General features: G+C 33.1%; 1 protein-coding gene across 1 annotated transcript; it reads right to left on the bottom strand.

Moving 5' to 3' along the window:
• Positions 1–2,548: 2,548 nt before the first annotated feature.
• Positions 2,549–3,566, bottom strand: LOC141559744 (olfactory receptor 8B8-like). Its single transcript, XM_074297454.1, is given in 2 exon segments — positions 2,549–3,527; positions 3,529–3,566. Coding segments are annotated over 2 exon segments (1,017 nt in total).
• Positions 3,567–20,029: the final 16,463 nt, after the last annotated feature.

Raw genomic sequence — 20,029 nt, 5'->3', positions numbered from 1 at the left:
TGACCTAAAGATCCACTAGACTAGACACACACTGGGTCTCGTGTTGGGAGGTGATCAAAAAGTATCATATCACCCATTGCCCTTTAGAGAGTTTACTCTAGAAAATCAAAGTTTTCATAAATATGGGCAAGGGGATCCTCATCCAGAACACTCAAGATAACAAAGAATATGTTTAAAAGAATAGTTTTAAGGATAGTCTTTATTTTAGAAAATGCAGTCTCTTTAGAAGTGACCCAAGGTCAGGATGGCTCTCATCTGCTGACTCATATTTTATTAACCAGAATCATGTGATTCAAAACTAGAAAAGGCACAGGGGAAGAAAAAAAAAGACTACTGAACATTTAGAGCTAAATAATAAAGAGGCTCTTCTTATAGAGGAAAAAGCTGAATCTTCAGAGAAAGAACCTTTTCTGAGCTAAAAGTAGGAAACATGTTGTCACTGTTACCATCAGGAAAAATACCGTGGTCAAAAAAAGACAAAATGAAAATTGGTGTTAAGCAAGTCTTACTCAACATAACAGTAAAGAAGTTGGCTCCTTTCCAAATAATGAATCCAGAATATGAAGGAGAACAACCCAACTTATGTCAAACCTGATAACCACTAACTCATTAAAACTCCTATGGAAAAAATAATACTGCCAGAAGGAATTTTATAAAACATTGCTAAAGATTATCAAATCACATGAAAGAAAGTAAAGATCTTATAGACATGCTTGGTGATTTTACCACTGTTGCTGCCTATTGGAGGCAAGAACTTTAAGAAAAGAGAAATTTAGAAATTGAATAAAGATAGTGTCTGATTGGGACTTCATTACCTTAACTTTAAATATAGAAATTATGAACTCTTGAATACTTCTTGAAATTTACTTCATTAAAGAAGGCCTGAACAAAAAAACAGTAATAACTCTTTCATGTTAATCTATTGAATTTCTATTTTTCAAAATCTGCCTTGTATATGAGCTAGTATAGTAAAAAAAATCTCTCATAAATTCACATAGCAACTAAGTACACATAGCAACAATTTGTGGAAGGCATTCATATTCTGTGTAGGAATTAAACTTAACATCTGAGATCCCTGTTAATTCTAAGATTCTTGAATTCTGATACAACAGTCTCAGGAATTTTATTTAAAAGGCTTTAAATTTAGATACAGCACTGGTCCTGGAGTTGAGAGAACTTGAGTTCAAATTCTTCCTCAGACCCTTAACACTTCCTAGCTATGTGATCCTGCCCAATTGTCTCACTGGGGAAGGAAGAGAGAAGTCTTTTAACTAAAAAGGAAAAAAAAAAAGAAAGAAAACTGCCCATATGTAGAACACTGTTTCAGGTGTCTGAGGACCTGAATTTAAATCCTCCCCATAAAACTTGTAACTGTATCATTCTAGAGAAATTCTTTTAACTCCTAGAACCTCTAAATTCCTCATCTTTAAATAGAGATAGTCAGGCAAGATGGTTTTAAAAGTCCCTCCCAGCTCTAAATCTATGAGTATATGATCTGTCAAATCAGGCAATACAGTTTACAAAAGATAAAATACAAATAATAAATAGTATAAGCAGAAAGGACTGGTAATGTACAAGAATAGGAGTAGTAAAGATAGAAAAAATGACTTCAGATATCTATACACAATATCATATTCCACTTTTTAAAAGAAGAGCTATGATTTCATTGGCATAAGGAACAATCAGAGATGAAGGTTCTTTTACCAATACAACTATTCTTCTTCAGCAATTGCTCTGCAATTATTACTCTAAACAATTAACTGAGTTTCTTATAGATTAATTGACTTTTCCAGAGTACACAAACAGAATGGGCATAGAACCATAAAAAGCTGAGGTACAAAGAAGTTATATGATGTATCCAGATCACATAGTCAGTATGTGCCAGAAGAAGAACTGAATCCAGGACTTCTTAACTTCAAGATCATCTTTCTATTTATTCCACCACATACTTTTAGGGGGGGAAAGTGTCTCTTGTTCTTCTTAATCTTGTACCATACTCTAATACTTTCTACTGATTTTTAACCCAGAGAACCTTCCCCAAAACTGCTGAAGTTACCAATAATATTAATCCTTCTCACCATTAGAACAATAAAGCCATAATTTCCACCCCAACAAATTCAATATCTTCTCATATCACTTGGCCAAGGAGAGCCTGCTCCAACTAGTTCTAAGACATTGGGCAATTAGAAGGAATTCATGATTCAAATGAATGCAAGAAACTTCTAAGGTTATTTTTAGTTCTAAAATTGTTTATGTCAAACCTATAAGCCTTGTTAGCTCCATCTACTTCCTTGAAAGCTATCGGATTTTTTCCATACAAAGTTATTTCTGAAAAGCTGTGTATAATGGTAATAAATTCAATGCATCAGGAACACCACTAAAGAGACTTATGTTTGTGTGAAGACAAGAATTCATATGTAGAGATTGTTCTGTATAAGAACAAAGATTTGCTCCTTCTACAGAGAAAAGGCTTCAAATCAGGATCACTCCATGAAAAACTCCAATAAAAGAAACAGAAGTTTCCATCTTCTAATTGTCCTCTTTCTATTTAGAATATTCTTCTATTCAGCGTTTTCCTCAGTGCCAGTTTGACATCCTTGTTTCTCAGACTGTAGATCATGGGGTTCAGCATAGGTACCACAATGGTATAGAATAAAGAAGATACTTTTCCCTGGGTCATGGATAGAAGGGAGGAAGGTTTAAGATACATAAATGCTCCTGAACCAAAGAAAAGAGAAACAGCAATTATGTGGGAGCTGCAGGTGCTGAAGGCTTTGGACCTGCCCTCAGTTGAGTTGATGCGGAGGATGCTAGAGAGGATTAAAGCATAAGAGATAAATATGGTGACAGTGGGAACTCCAATGTCAATGCCTACAACAATAAAAACCACTAACTCATTAACATAGGTGCTGGTGCACGAGAGCTCTAGGAGGGGGAGTATATCACACATGTAGTGATTGATAATATTGACATTACAGAAAACTAATCTCAGCATGAAACCTGTATGGGCCATGGCTCCAGAAAACCCCATTATGTATACTCCCAATAATAGCAAAGAACAGACTTGGTGAGACATGGTTACATTATAAAGCAGAGGGTTACAAATAGCAACATAACGATCATAAGCCATAGCTGAAAGAATAAAGGACTCAGAAACAACCAAAAAAAGAAAAAAATAAAGTTGAGTCATGCATCCAGAGTAGGAGATAATGTTTTTCTCTGAGACAAAATTCACCAACATTTTGGGAGTAATAACAGTAGAATAACAGAAATCTATAAGGGACAAATTAAAGAGAAAATAGTACATGGGGGTGTGAAGATGAGAATTCAGTCCAATCAGAATGATCAAGCCGAGGTTCCCCAGAACAGTAAGAACATACATCCCTAGGAACAGGAAGAAGAGGGGGAGTTGAAGCTCTGGTTGATCTGTTAACCCCACAAGAATAAATGCAGACACTATGGAGTGATTTCCTATAACCATTCTCTTCTGGGAGTGATCTGTGAGATAGGAGAAAGAAAAAAAAAACATTTAACTGGGATCTAGCACTATATTCCCTATTTGTCATTCAGGATCCTTCATTACCTAAACTATTCCTATCTTTCCCTCTATATTCATACATGTTATGCTCCAGACATATTGACTTTCTTAAGATCTTTCACATAAAAAAGTTCTCCAATGTCACATGTAGGCTTTTGCACAACTATCCCCTATTCCTAAAATGTCCTTTCTTTTCATTCCTTCTCAGAAATTCTGGCTTCTTTAAAGGCTTAGCTCAAACAACAATAATCTCAAACTTCCATACCATCAGCTGCAACTACTCCCCAACTACTTTTTTTTTTATCTCCCAAGTACCTATTTATGTTCAGGGTCTCTACTTTCTAAAAGGCGAATTCTTCCTATTCATGGCCATGTCTCCCTTTTCTTAAGAGAGGGACTGTCTTTTTTTTTCTTTGTATCCCCGGTATTTAACATAAAACTAGGACATAATAAGAATTTGATAAAGACTTGTTGACTGAATGACTAAAAATAACAGCTGGGAGGCTAAATCTAGTCCTTTGCTTGAAGGTAACTCCAGTCCTCTACTGGGAAACACTGGGTTCATTATCAAGAAGACCCGAGTTTAAATTTAGCCTTACTAGGGGAGGGGGTGGAGGGAAGGAGGGGAAAAATCTGGAACAGAAGGGAATACAAGGGATAATGTTGTAAAAAATTACCTATGCATATGTACTGTCAAAAATGTTATAATTATAAAATTAATTTTAAAAAAGTAAAAAAAAAAATTGGCCTTAGACTTTTTTAGCTGTGGAACCCTGAGTAAATTGTTTGACCACTGTCTGCCTCAATTTCCTCAACTATAAAATGGAGATCATAATGATACCCAACTCAGAAGATTGTTGTGATGATCAAATGAGTACATAGTGAGTGCTTAATAAATGCTTATTCTCTTCCTTTCCCCTTTCTTTTGTTGCTTTCAGCAAGCTCAGAAACTCAAAATATCCGAAGTTACACAATTAGGTGAAATATTTCAATGGATTCCTCCTAACTGTGTATCTATGATCACGTGGGGAGCTACTAACGTACTAAAGGGACAAACAACAGTGCCTTTCTCAACATGAGAAGAAGATGGATTTAGAAGTTCTGATGATTAACCTTCAACAATCCTTTACTGAGGAGGTTTTTAACATGCGACCTATAAATTTTTAAAATTATATATAATATTAATATAATTGACTTCCTTTATAATCCTACATATTTTATTTTATACATGTAAAAACATTCGGAAAAGGAGTCTATAAGTTTCACCAAACTATCAAAGAAATCCTCTGCACAAAAATATTGTGATCTCCTGCTTTACTTTATGGCAATCATTTCAGAGAAAGAAAAAATGTCTCTGAGATTCAGTCATTCCCAGGATTCATAAAAATTTCCAGGTGCAAGAAGTAGAAAGGGCATCTGCTATTTTTGGAGAGTCCTCAAGGTCTAAAGAACTATGAACACCTAGAAACTTCTTATTGTCCACTGCATTTTCATAAATTCAATTTAATTCAGTTCCACAAGGAAGTAGCATTTCCATGAATTTCAGAATTTTAAAAGAAAATCAGGAGGAGAAATAGATCATTCACTCACCTTCTTTCAGTCTTGAACCCTCTAGATGGGGTGTTATTATTTGGCTACTGCCCTAGACTCTCAGTGTTGATATATTAAACAACTCTATCTGAAGGAAGTCAGAGCCCACTAAGTTGCCTTCAGAGCTGTTTTGAGTGAAATATATGGAATTCTTTCTCTGGGATTTTATCTCAAGGATCCTCTAGCTAAGGAAGGGAACAATTCCTTCCAAATGTCGATGGAATCACCTAATGATAAGAAACAAGGTCTTTTATTCTGGGTGTTGGCCTACCAGGATTAATTTGAGAGATCAAGTACTTCAGGGAGAAGAAATGGGCTTTGTGTTTTCACTTGACTTCATTAAATACATATTGGCTGCTTCAGTGCTTAATTTATGCAAACTTTGACTTCTCAGTAGGGATTTCATATTCCCCAATGGACACAAAAAGAAACTTCACTTGTTTCTCTCCCATTTTCTTCATATGACAATCAAAAAGCACTTATTACTCTCAAAGGTGACAAAAGTGAAATAATACTTCTGCTCAAGGAGTTTATATTCTATTGAGAAAAAGTTTATATGTGAATGAATATATAATCACAATAAATACAAGATATTTGGGGGTTAGAGGACTTGAGCAGTTGGGGAAGGGAAATCATGAAATATTTCATATATAAAGTGATACCTGAGCTGACTTTTAAAAGAAATGGGGGTTTTAGAAGTTCATTCAGGCAAGGGAGACAGTTAATACAAAGGCATAGAAAAAGAAGAAGGATTATCATTTGTGAAGGCATAGCAAGAAGCCAGTATCTCTAGGACTCTGAGTAGAAGGGGAATACTGTATAATAGAGTTGGAAATATAAGAAACAGAGTTGTGAAGGGACTTTAAAGGCCAGAGGAATTTATATTGCAATCTAGAGGCAATAGGGATTCACTGGAGTTTATTGGGTAAGGGAATGGTATGATCAGACCTATGATTTAGAAAAATCACTTTAGCAGACCTGTGGAAGATTGATTCACATGAGAGAAAACTAGAAAGGCAAGAAAAACAATAAGGAGACTATTTCAATAGTTCAAGTAAGAGGTGTAAGAGCCTGAACTAGGATGTTGGCTATTAAAGTAGAAGAAAGGAAAAGGACAGATAGATATAATGTCTGTTGTGGAAGTTAAAAAAAAAAAAAAAAGAACAGTAATACTTTAGCATGAAAAAAGATCTCAGAGATCAAATCTATTCCTGTCCCATTCTACAATTTATCTCTTAAAAGCAATCAATACAATTTATACTTAACTACTTCCTGTTACTGAGAATTCTCTTAATGAACTGATCTACTCTTATTTTGAATTGCTCTACTTGTTGGGAAATTCTTTATCTGAAGTCTAAATATCTTGCATGTAACATAAATCCATTGGCCCTAGCTCTGTCCATTTCACTTTGCAATAATCATAGTGAAACAGATCACTAAGAAGATAACTGAAACTTCTGAAGCAATATTCTTTGCAGAGGATGATGAAATGGAGACATTCTATGAGTGTCACAGACACATGATCAAGAATATACCTGGGAAATTTAACAAAGTTAAGTTTATTACAACTTTTACTGTCTTCCTCATAAGTTTTAATATCTCAAATTAGATTCACATATCTTGAAAAAATGGAAAAATATTTATGAAATGAAAAGATGTAAAGAAAGTCACTGCTCTCAAAGAGCTCATCTTCTAATGGGGAGAGACTATACATAAAAGTTCAGCTTCAAGTCAGTCACAAAGGCCTGCAAACCCTAAGGGTCCAAGAGGGCAAACATTGTCCAAGGGCAATGGTCATTAAAGTACATGAATAGGTCAGATCTTTCTCAAGGTATCAGGAAAATGTCAAGGCAGCACAGATGTTAAGGCCCAGAAGCCTGGATTCGGTGGCAGGGCAGATGGTAAGACCTGGTAGTCTTCCACCTTTTCTGAAGGATTAGGGTTAATTAATTAATTAATTAATTAACAATTAGAGTTATGATAACAGTGTGAGATGTCATATTACTCTTTTAAACTGAAAGCACTTATGAATTCTAGATAACTATGGAGGTCAGAAAAGGAAGTGAAGTCCAAAGACTGAAATACTTGTTCATCCAATTGATGGTTATATGATTAATTAATTAATTTTATTAATTATATAGATAGATAGATAGATAGATAGATAGATAGATAGATATAGATATAGATATATAGCTATATATACAGAGAGAGAGAGAGAGAGAGAGAGAGAGAGAGAGAGAGAGAGCGCTACGCTGGGTTCTAGTCTTAGTCCTAAAGAACAGACAGATCTGAGGGCACAGAAAGCAGAAATTAGAGAGACTTTGGTGAAAGAGAGCTGGTTAATTGATACAGCCCCAGCCAGAAACTCCCTTAGCCCCAAATAGGCTATAAAAAAGTAGTGGAAAAATAGCCAAAGAATGAGGGACCATGTGGCTTCAGAAATTGGTAGCAACTGGGGACAGTGATGAAGTAGGGAAAATCCCAAGACCATGCTTATCAGAGGGATGACTCCCTTGGAGAAAAGAGGAGCAAGTTTATGGAGAATGTTAAACTAAGGGCTAGACCAAAGATGATTGTTCCTCTTCTACCCACTTCTGTAGAGACTTTAATACTTAAGCTTCTATAGGAAACCTAATGGCCTACTATTGTAGGAATTACTCATTTGGAATTCAAGACAGAGGTTCATATGTAGAGATATAAATTTGGATGCCATTTGCAAGGAGTTAGATATTTGTTGAAGCCATTGTAATAAGTAACATCTGAATGGAAAATATCTCAATAATCATTTACATCACCAAGTATAGAGTACAAAAAAAGCTAAGAGCGAAAAATTGAAAATTGTTTAATGATAATTAATTCCATTAGATTTAATCTCCAATACTACAGAATCTGAATCTATAGTTTCTTAGTTTGTTTTCTCCTACAAAGCTCCTCTCTATCCTCAACCTAATCATTTTAATATAATTTTCAGTCCAATTATAATACAAATTTAGAAAACTAAATTAATTGTGTCATTTCTTATTGATTCTATTTTCTATTAATGGTTTTGTCTCACAACTACTTGTCATGATTCTTTGTCTCTGAAGTTAACTTAGGAACTCAGCTAGCCGTATAATGAGTTGTTTAGGGATCTAAATAACTGTTCTATTCTTATCTCAAGAAAATCTGATGTCCTTGAGAAATACAGGTAGACACCATGGAATCCAATCTAGGATCTTTACACCACCAATTTGTCTTTCAAGGATGTCTGATTTCCTGTCCAAAGAAGTCTGGTCTACTATCTCTAACCTTGCAAATGGACTCAAAAAATTAATATTTTGTAGTAACAGGATGGAAAGAGTGGGTTGTTGCTAATCCCTTATTTCCAATTCCCAATCAATCATAGAGTCTCCCATCACCTCAGCTATGTAACCAATTATGTTGTCCTCAACATGATGTAGCCAACCCTATAACCAATTGTATTATTTACTCACTATCTGGTTCTTTTTTTAATTCTATGCTTATAAAAAAAAATTTTTACCTTCATTTCAAGGTCTTTTGGATAACTGATGCAATCATTAGACTATTACCAGGTTCACACCCTATTAACAAATTGCCATTTTGCTCAGAGAATATGTGCATCAATCTATCTTTGTTGAATTTCATTTGCACCAATATTTGACATTAGTCTTGAAGTACTTTTAAGGGATGTCAAGTCAGGATGGTATAGTGGATATATAATTGGCCTTAACACCAGGAAGGCCTGAAATAAAGTTACATTTCTGATAAATATTGCCTCTGGGTTTGGGGGTAGATGGGATAATATTTATTTAGAACCTGTTATGTACAGGCACTGTGCTAAATGCTTTACAAATACTACCATTTGATCCTCACAACAATCCTAGGAGATGGATAACAGTGTAAAGGTGGCAGAAGTATGAGTGCTATGACTTGTGGTGGAATATGGCAGTGGAGGGGAAAGTTGGAAAAGATCTATGGAGCTTAAGTGGCTGGCTGCCATATAGGTGTATTGAGCAAGCTTAGCTCAGTCTTCACTCCCAACTCCAAATTTGATTTTAAAATATGTCATAATCATTAGTATTACAACTATGATAGCAAATTTTTAAATCCTTCTATCTAGAGAAATGGCACATTGACAGTTGTTATCAAAATATATATACATACTACCTCATCATATTGTATAAAACAGTGTCTTCTGTTATACAGGGTTATGTAAGATATTGGGTAGTTTTGTATTGAAAACTTTAATTTTGTACTTTTCATGTTTGGATATGTTCAATGTTGTAAACAATAATGTAAAATGCAGTACAATTTTAAAAGGAAAATAGTTATAAATTTGTATCAACAATTAAAATGTTTCATTTGATTTGATTTTATTAAATTATAATTTTGATTCATTTTTCATTTCATTTCTCCCTACTTAGATGAAGAGATGGAATTAACCCTCAGAGATTATTAAAGTTCTGAGAGTAACATTAGTAAAATAATAAGCCAAATTTAGACAATCATTTCTATTCTATAGGGTCTGGTGTTTAAATCACAATGCTTGTTATGAAAAGTTCAAAGTCAAGAGCCAATTGTTCTAAATCTCCATTAATAAATCAGTATACCTCACATGGAATTTGTAATACATTTTAATCAAATTGTTCTTATAGATAGTGGTCCCACAAAAAAATAAATTTACTTAAGTCCTGCATGTGCTACAGGTGGTCCTGCTTTAAAAAGTCATCTTTGAATGAAATATTTAGTGTTTGCATGTAAATGTTATAGAATGTAGAACTCAAAGAAATAAGCTTAAGCAAGTCCAACCTTTTTATTTCATAAAGAAACTGAGTCCCCAAAAGTTGAACTGGCTTATCCAAATTCTCACTCACAATTCAGTGGCAAAGTCAAGACAGAAACACAAACCAATTTGACTCCCAATTGAGGGTCCTCTCCATTACACCCCATTAAGCCTTAGTTCTTCAAAATAACAACATAATTTGATATTTTTAAGAGTCCAGGATTATAAATATCGATATGGGTGGGTGTGTGTTTATAAAATAGGTGTGTGTATACATATGTATATGTAAATATGAGTATATACATATATGTGTGTATCTATATGTATAAGGGTATCTATCATTTAACTATGAGTGTGTGTGTGTGTGTGTGTGTGTGTGTGTGTGTGTGTGTACTATAATTAAGAGAGCCCCCTTCTTGAATTTGAGAGAAGACACATCAGATCATGGGACAGCACATTATTGTCATTCTATGATATTTAAACTTTAAAGTTAATGATTCGGAGATAACACAAAATCCTTCCAAAATAGGTATAAGATTTCAGGAGCATTTCATTTAATGAGCGGCAATGACCCTACTTCAAAACTTACACTTAGGATTCTGCTATTCTATAGTTAACAATAATCAAATCCAATCCCTGCTTTTAATCATTTGTGTTCATGATGCAAAGAAAGGCCAACCAATTTATAGGTATCTTGTCCCATAAGACAGAATCTATTGGGATCCTGATGGAGACAAGGACCTTGGTGATTAATTAAAACTTGGATTTGCTTGGGGGAGTCATGAAGGACTCTTATTTAAGCATTTCAAAACTCAAGAAAAATTCCTGTGAATTTTTCTTAATTCTAATTATATTACTACTGGGATTTTATTCAGAAATATCCAAGCTAGAATGAGCTCACTAAGGTTGCATTAATTCTTTCACAGGTGCTATCTCCAGTGAAACAGCGTGGTAGTTTAAGGGAAAAGCCCAGCTTTCCTAGCTCATGATCATTATGTTCCTTCTATGTTCTCTATTCATGCTAAAATCTCTCTGACTTGTTCATACTATGGGTCATTTAAATACATAAAAATCACATTGTAAGTTAACACTAAAAACTTCTCAACTTGGAATGGAATTATTTAGGTAGCTTACCATCACTTGAGTTCTTCACATAGAGTCAAGATGATCAGCTGTAGAGAATGCTGTATAAGAGAATGGATTCTCTGGCTTTTGAAGTACCTTCCAGATCTTATATTACACATTAATGCTGCTTCTAGACCTAAGACTGTATTATAATCTAGCAATCATCAAAATCATTTCAGTACTGGTTAAAAAATAAAGAAATGAACAGAATAGAGAATGGAACAAAACAGACACGGGAAAAGCAGAAATAATAAAATTCAATAATACAATGTTGATAAATCCAAAAACATAATTTAGAAATAAACTTACTATTTGATAAGAATTGTTTGGAAAACTATAAAGCAATATAGGTTTAAGATGAACAATTTATACCCTATCCTGTGACAAATATGAAGTGAATATACAACATGAATATTAAAAATCATATCATCAAAAAGTAAAAGGATAAGGAATCATATCCCTTTTGGAGTCATCAGTAAGAGATTTATTCTTAACCAAATTAGGGATAAAGATTATTATAACTAATGAAACAAAATATTTTGATCACATTAAATCAACAAGCTTTAGAATAAAAGAGTAAGAATTTAAATAAAATTCTAAGATAGGAATGGAAATAGAGAAATGGAGAAATTGTATTCAATTTCTCATATAAGGTTTTGATTTCTGGGATATTTAGAAAACTAATAGAAATATAGATTACCAAAAACTATTCTCCAATATAGTCAAAGGATGTGAACAAGGATTTCTCAAAAAAAAAAACTACATACTAACTAAATGAAATAATGTCCCAAATCAGAAATAAGCTAAATGCAAATTAAAACAACACAGGTTTCACTTCATACTCAGTACATTGGCAAAAATGATTTTTAAAATGAGAATAATTACTATTAGAGTAGTTGTAGAAAGATGGGAACACTAGTTCATGGTTAAGTGGAACTGCAAATTAATCTAACCATTCTGGAAAGCAATTAAACACTTGCTAAATTAATGAATAAATGACCTAGACAGCTCAAGCATATTAACTTATTTTACCAAAAATGGATAGAAGACACCAAAATGCTAGAGACTGTGGTAAGAAATTTTGGAGAAGTTGGGTATAGATTACTTTAGGAAAAGTTGGGTTTTGGAGGTGAAGAGAGAGCAACTGGCTTAAGTAAAGGATTGAGAGAAAGCTTTTTTTAAATAAAGTATTATTTGTTGAAAGATGGAAACCTTGTCCTGGGCATCAAAGCTTTCTGCAATATGTCTAAAACCTAAATTTCTGATCTTATTTCACACTATTCTATTTCATATACTTTATCTTCTTATCTAACTATTACTCTCTTCCTTATGTTTTTATCCTGTACTTTTCCATATCAGTGTCATATGCCATGTCTAAAATGGTCTTTAAATATCACCTTTTCTTTATATCCATTCAGGTAAAAATTGTGTGTCTCTCCTAAGATTTCTTAACGGCACTTTGCTTAAACCTCCACATTAACTCTTCCCTTTTAAAATAATTATTCACAGATGGATGGAATTAGAATAGACCTCAGAATTCACATAATATAATCAAAAGGATTGCCTTTTTAATATCTCTGATAAATAATCAATCACCCAGCTTTCATCTTTTCATTTTTAAGAGACTAGGATTACAAATATTGATATGTGTATGTGTATTTATAAACATATGTGTGTATACATATGTATATGTATATATGAGTATATACATTGTCAATGTTTCTCCCACCAAGAACACCAACCCTGTTTCCAATTTGGTTCTTTAAGTCATGAAAGAAGGATACAATTCTTGTTACTAATAATGATTGATTTATTGATTGATTAATAATAATTAAAATTAAAATTAATAATTTTATTAATGGAAATATTAAAAGTAGATACTTTGCCATTATATTCTAGAAACCACATGATCTTTTGGTTCTTATGGTACAGTAGCAAATTATTTTATTTAATGTCATTTCTAATAATAAAAAACTACTTATGATGATGAACTATTTGACAGTGTCACTATTGGAGCCTATCTATTCCCTTATGTTAGAACAACACAATGTAAAAACAACCAAACAATGTCAGAGACTCCTCTATGTCAGTACATGAGCTTCATTTGCCATGTGTAAACAGTATCTACTTATGTGGGAGAATACCTAGAATCTAAACTTTGCAGAGGCCCTTACTGGAAGTCTCAGAAAAGAAGAGTTAGCATTAACAATTCACAGTTTGAAAACGAAAGTGGAAGTTGTTTCTTTTTTTAAATCTGAGTCAGTGTCCCTGTCATTAACAAATTAATTGGGCTGAAATTTGTCCATATCCCCAATTCCAAAAAACATTATTGGTCTCCAGAAAGAATCAATTTTTTCCAAGTGCCTCCCAAAAAGTCCACAAGTGACCTCCCAAGTACCACATAAAAAGTTCCAATCTGTTCCTTCAGCACATCTCAAATTATCACAAAATTATAATCTGAAATCCTGAGGAAGTAGTAGACCCAGGCAAGAAGTAATAAGAAAGAAATAATACAAATTCAACCAACAATTTGCTGCAGTTTTCATAAGGGTATAGTTTTTAGTGACACAGAGCTGAATGACTACAGACATTTTCTAAAAGTCCAGATTTAAGGGAAGGACCAACTCAGGATCATTTTCTCTGCACTCCCTATCTCTTCCCCCCTTCAACATTTCAATCCTGAAGAACTCTACTAATTGTTCTGAGCTATATCTGACAGTTCAGTTCTCAGGTAGAATAGGTTCAATATTGGAATAAAACAAGACACCACCCATAGATCATTCTACAGTTAACAACAGAAGATTTGCTGAACCAGAGAAGGAAAAGGATATCTTATTAAGAGCACCATTACATCATTCAGCTAAGCAAATCTCTTCTGCCTCTGAATTGTCAACAATTTCAGACCAAACTCTTAGTCTTTTTGAGCCAATCAAGTCCTGAGGATAGTTTCAGTATCTTTTAAGGAAAAACTAGCCCAAGCTACATGGGAGAGGCTTAAGAATTGTTCCAACTATACCAGCTTAAACACTATGTTCTCCGCTCTTGTTACCAATTTCTCTATTTTCTTTGTTACAACTTTATCATCTTTCCAAATTACTTACAAATGATAGTTTGAATTTTTTTTCACTCCACACTGTCTTCTTTGTCAATTTATATTTCCACTACTTACATTATTGCCCTATCTTCTCCAAATTCCAAGAATAAAATCTCCAAATGCCAGAAAATATAACAAGTAACAAGTAACAAGTTACTATTATTTGTCTTAAAGAGGACCATGACATCAAGTAAATTGGATTTAAGTGAGGAAGCGCTGGGCAAGGTCACCTATCTCATTTGCCCCTCCAGAGTTATATGGGTCCAGTGGCCAGATATAGATCAAGATGACTGAAGATGGTCCTGGATGCAAAAGGAGACCTCTGCCTTTTTAAGCTAAGGTCTGCAACAAGCCTCAGTTTGACTGAGGGTGCACCCATTCAATGATTAAGGCTAGAGAAAAATTGAGGCAAAGAATCTCTTCTTTCACCTAATCCAAAAAAATCTAACTAAATACATAAATTAATGAATGAAACTAGGAGGGGAAGAAATATCTACTTGTATGTTACACTAGAACAGAATATTTTCCTTCTTATTTCATTATTTCTATCAGCAGTCCCATCATACAATATATATTCTATGTTTAAAACCTTGGTTTTACCTGTTTATGGCATCCTTCTTGAAAGGGGAGAGCATATTTCCTCCTTCCCACAGGCAGGATGAGTGGCCTAAATCCATATAAGCTTCTAGCAGTTTAATTTTCTTTCATTTCCCATTGCCAAGGAAATATCACATAGATTTAGAATGCAAACAGGACTTGGTGAAATTCAGATAAAAAACTTAAATCTAAGAAGGTTAAAGGAAGGAGCAGCTGGCTCTCCCTTCCCTAGTAGCAATGGTAGCAAAAATAAAAATAGATGAGAAAGGTTTTGTATCATCACTAATGGCAGTGGAGGAGGTATAGTTTACCTCTCAGACTTAGGAGAAAAATAAAAACAATGAGACTATTCAAAAAGTATAAAGAATGCCTTTTGTTTCCAATTTGCTCATGTAGCTAGAGCTCTAAGAACAGCAAATGTTTGCAGGGAATATGGAAGAATTTGTTTCTTTATTCTCCTTCTTTTACCATCCTTTAACTGCATGTATCTGGCACCTTTTTTAAAACTCATTCCTTTATTTGGTATGTTTTTTGAAGTCACCTAATTTTATTGCTAATAGATATTTGCAGCTACCCCAGAGGTGTATTTTTGTGTCTCTTTTTTTGTATTATGAGAATACAGTAGCAGCTTTGGTCATTTTAGTCATAGGACAATGACTTAACTTCTTCCTAGTTAAAGCCTGATAATCCCAATCTCTGGTCCATTTTCAGATAATCTCTCTCTAATCATAGATATAATATATCTATAATAATTATAACATATTACAATACATATATGTATTATGAGTCATAAAGACAGTATATAATAAAATTATTAACACTCAAAAGCAGAATTTTAAAAGGGAATTTGGGATTTTTCACTTTTAAAGCTAAAGAATCTTACTTTCATTGTAATCTTAATAGCAGGATCATAAAGTAGCTATGGGAAAAGGAGTAGAAAGAAATTCTAACATCAGTTTTTTTTTTTATCTGACCATCTAAACACTATTTTTGAATAATATTTTATTTTCCCAATTATATGTAAAAAGTTTCAACATTCTTTTTTTGTTATTTTGAGTTATAAATTCCCCCCTAAGTGAAACAATAATCAATTTTATATAGGTTTTACATATACAACATACAAAACATATTTCCATGTTAGTCATACTGTGAAAGTAAATACAGACACCCCACCAAAAAAACACTCTCTAAATAGTTTTTATACTTTAAGCCCCTACTGTTATATTTGGCTCTTCCCTGTCCTTTGCTTCTCATACCCAGTTACCAAGTCTCACTGACATCAAAACTCTCTGTTACTAGGCAAAAATTTGATTATTGGAACAGAATAGTGATTCCACAAATACAACTAAATATATAGAAAAGGTTAATGTTTTTTATATACCTGGTTATGTTCAACTTTAGGAGAGGAATCATTCATTATTCAGTCAATGCTGTTAAGAAAACTATGTAGCAATATGGCAAAAAATAAATTTAGATCTGTTATCTGATACCATTTGTCACAGCTTTATCTGTATTAACAAGTTAACCTTTTAAAAGTTAGAAGAAAGAGATTAGTATATTTATCCCAAATGCAGATATGAAATAAACTCTTATTTATTCAAGAAATTATTGGATCAAGGAAGATACATTTATATATTTACTTTTGTTATACAATAAAACAAAACTCAAAAGTTTGGGGGAAGAACGAGTTGAGGAAAAATTCACATAAAATAAATGTAAGAAGTTAGTTAGAGTTAAATATTGATTCCAACTTATACCTTAACAGGAATACCCTTCTACTACCATACCTGAAAAGTCGTCATCCAGGATCCACTTAATGACCTCCAGTAAAGATATATTGAATATTTTTGAATAAAAAAAATCTATCTGTACTATTTTTAAATTTGCCCATTATACTTCTAAACAGTTTTTATTATAAAAAGAGCCTTTTAGCTACTCTGGAACTTTCACCCATCACTTCTCATTCTCTCTCTCTGTATTGCCAACTAGAACAACTTTAATTCCTTTTTCCATATCATGGCTCTCTGAGTATTTAAGTAAACAGACATTCATCATGGTCCCTATCAGTTTTCTTTTATTTAAGTTAACATCCCCATTTTCTTCAATTGATCCTCCTATGACATCAATTTTTTTTTTTAAGGACAAATTGGGGGGAGGGAGGAATTACATCCATAATGTACACAGAACTGATATACATTTATAAAGGCAGATTCCAAATTCCATTTGAGTGGGCATTATAAATTATTAAATAGAAATGAATGCTCAATCAAAATAATAATTAAGAAATTAAAAATTAAAGAAATACCAGGTATCTTACCATTAAGCCCTACACTGGTGCTTCACTGTGACTGTGAAACTGATTTTTCATAGGTTATGCCAGTGAGCAAAAGCTCTGGCAGGACCCACTGAACTGAAAAGCAATCAAACATTGCCCCTGTAATGAACTATATATGAGCTATGCAAAGATTAACCTAGCTAACTCCCTGGAAGCTCAGCTACAGGTTGTACAGAGAATGATTGATTTTCTGGCCACAGCAACTTTTCAAAGAGCATCTACTAAGTTTTAATAGGATTGAAAATCTGCATCAATGGGAGGAGTACTCTTGCCAATAAATTACAGCTCCTTGAAATGTTGAAGTATAAATTATCACTTCATACTCATTTTCAGAAATAAATAAAAACTAAATTTTTCCATGACTATGAAGAAAGAACTACACTAATGCATTTCTGGAAGCATTATGAACTAATGCATCTTTCTGGAGATTGTTTGGGCAAATACACAAGAAGGTTCAAAAATGGTCAGACACTTTGACCCAATAATCCTATTATTGAGAATAAAGCCTCAAGAATTAAAGATGGTCAGAAGAGAAAGCCATATGTAGAAAGCTGCTTGTTGTTGTTATGTGCAATAGAACAAAAAAAAAATCTATAAACAGTCTAAGAATGACAGTTGGCTAATAGCTAATTGTGTGGCTAAATTAGACCTATAGTAAACTGAAGGTGCTGGGATAAATGAGCTTAATAAAAAAGCCTAAAGAATAAGACTAAAAGCAGAAGAGAAACTCAAATTGTTAAGTCAGGAAGCTCAGTACAAGGAGACTGTATCTAGGAGCTAATAAATCAGGAGAAAAACAAACATTTCCAAGTCTGAGGAGTGGAATTAAGAGAAATAAATGAAGTCATTGGTGCTTTGGCCACAAAAAAAAATAGTGAAAACTAAAGCTAAAGATAATCGGCCTGAGTTTCCAATGGAAAGAATAGTCTGATTAATCAGAAATCTGGGTGGGAAAGAGAAATATATCTAAGCCTAGGTGCAGGAATAAAATTATCTAGCAAGGCAACCATTACATATCTCTGTGCAAAAATTATATATTTCATTGAAAATACTTTAAAATGTAGATTCTGGTTAATAAACATAGCCCCTATAAAGAAAGGAAGTTATAAATTTACTATATGCTTTGTATTGTTATGTGTAAAAAAAAAGCCTTTTAAAGGAACTCCTTCCACTAGAGCACAAGTATCAAACTCAAGAGTTTTGGTCCTAGCCCAGTTCATGAATCTAAGGAACATGTTGGGAGAAGAATTCCCTGTCACTGAGGCAAGGTGTTTAGACTCTCAAGCCTTAGTATTTCTACCAGAAACTCCTTCTATGTGAGCTTGCTTCTGGAATTAAGGATAGTGAATTCAAATGTATAAAGGCGCAAAAGAATGAAGCCTACGTATAAATGGATGCTATGTTTAAAGATTTTTTTTTTTGCACTATGATACTTTCTAGTTAGTTTAGAGACAGTATTAAAGAGGTCATGGATCATGAATATAAACTAAAAAAACAAATATAAGAGTCAGCTCCTTTCCTTTTACCACACCTTTATGGTGGTAAAGCTAGGGTTTGAATATAGCTAAAGACAATGCTAAAGTAAAATGCTATTCTATCATTACTAATTTTGCCTCAATCTTTCAGATCTTACATACTACCCTCATTAATGTTCTTTATTTCCTCCAGTAAAGTCCACTATTCTTTCCTCTTCTAACCTGATTCCATTTATAGTAAGAAAGCCATCCTATAGGAAGTTACTAGCATAGTGTCTGGCACATCATAAGCACTTAATAAATGCATGTGGCCTGACTAAAATTCTAAAGTCTTCCTTTATATAATTTAAGAAATGAAACTAAACTAACAATCAAAGCCAAATTCCTTATTTTGCCAATGAGAAAAAATGAGCACAAGAAAAATTAGATGGCTCAAGATCACAGAGCAAGTAGAGTCAGAATCAAAAACAGAACACAGTTAAAATATTTAATTTAGTGCCCTTTGGATTCACTTCAAAAAATGTTTCTTCAGTTCTCATTGTAAGTAAAACACACAGATTTGGCATTTGAGGAGATAGAAAGTTTTGATAAGACCAGGTCCCTGAAGTTTACAGTCTGACAAAAAAAGACAAATATTACCCAAAAAGTGTTATAAGAAGTTGGAGATAGCAAGTTATCATTGAAAGGAAAAATTATACCTCCCCAATGATGAAAAAAATCCAAAAACCAACCACATACACACATACACACACACCACATGATTATGAGTCTACTATATTAAAATTGTACTGGGACAAAAATGCAAACACAAGAAAGTGTTTTCAACTATGTTTACATAAGTTCTTGTGATAATTGAATTGAGCATACAAGTATATCTTTTTAAATTTTATTTTTAATTTATGAAATAAAACAAGCATTTTCATAACAGTACAATAAAAAAGATGAGCACATGAAACTGCAAATCTATTATGTACAACTTGATATTCCTTTCAAATATACAACAAAATTATCATGTAATTTTTACTGTATTCAGTATTCTCCTGGTTATGTTCATTTTGTTCTTCACTGCTTCGTGCAAATTTTTCCATGTTTTTCTGAAATCTTTGAGTTTATAGTTTTTTAAATGCATAACTTTTAATTTTTTTCTTTTACAATTACCTTCATCTGTCCCATCATGGTAGAGAAACTAGTAATATATATATAATATATATACATATGTTCAATTTTTATACAAAAGGAAAAACTTTTGTAAGCTAAAGTTGAGAACTTAACTATGTCTATTGAAAACCTTGTTAGTACTCCACAAATATTTCTCAGATTTTTTGACATTTTCAAAACAAGAATCTCAGTTTGTGTTGACCACTTAATATAATTCTTCAATTTCAATGCTCATTATATTCAATATTATAAATGTTGTTGGCTCATGAACCAAACTGAGCACAGTGTCTTTCTCTTACAGAAGACAACTCTAATCTCAGTTTCCTCAGTTTCT

Source organism: Sminthopsis crassicaudata, chromosome 3 (genome assembly GCF_048593235.1).
Source record: "Sminthopsis crassicaudata isolate SCR6 chromosome 3, ASM4859323v1, whole genome shotgun sequence".
NCBI lineage: Eukaryota > Metazoa > Chordata > Mammalia > Dasyuromorphia > Dasyuridae > Sminthopsis > Sminthopsis crassicaudata.
The sequence above is the reverse complement of the archived record's forward strand: the minus strand, read 5'-3'. Positions and strand labels throughout refer to the sequence as shown.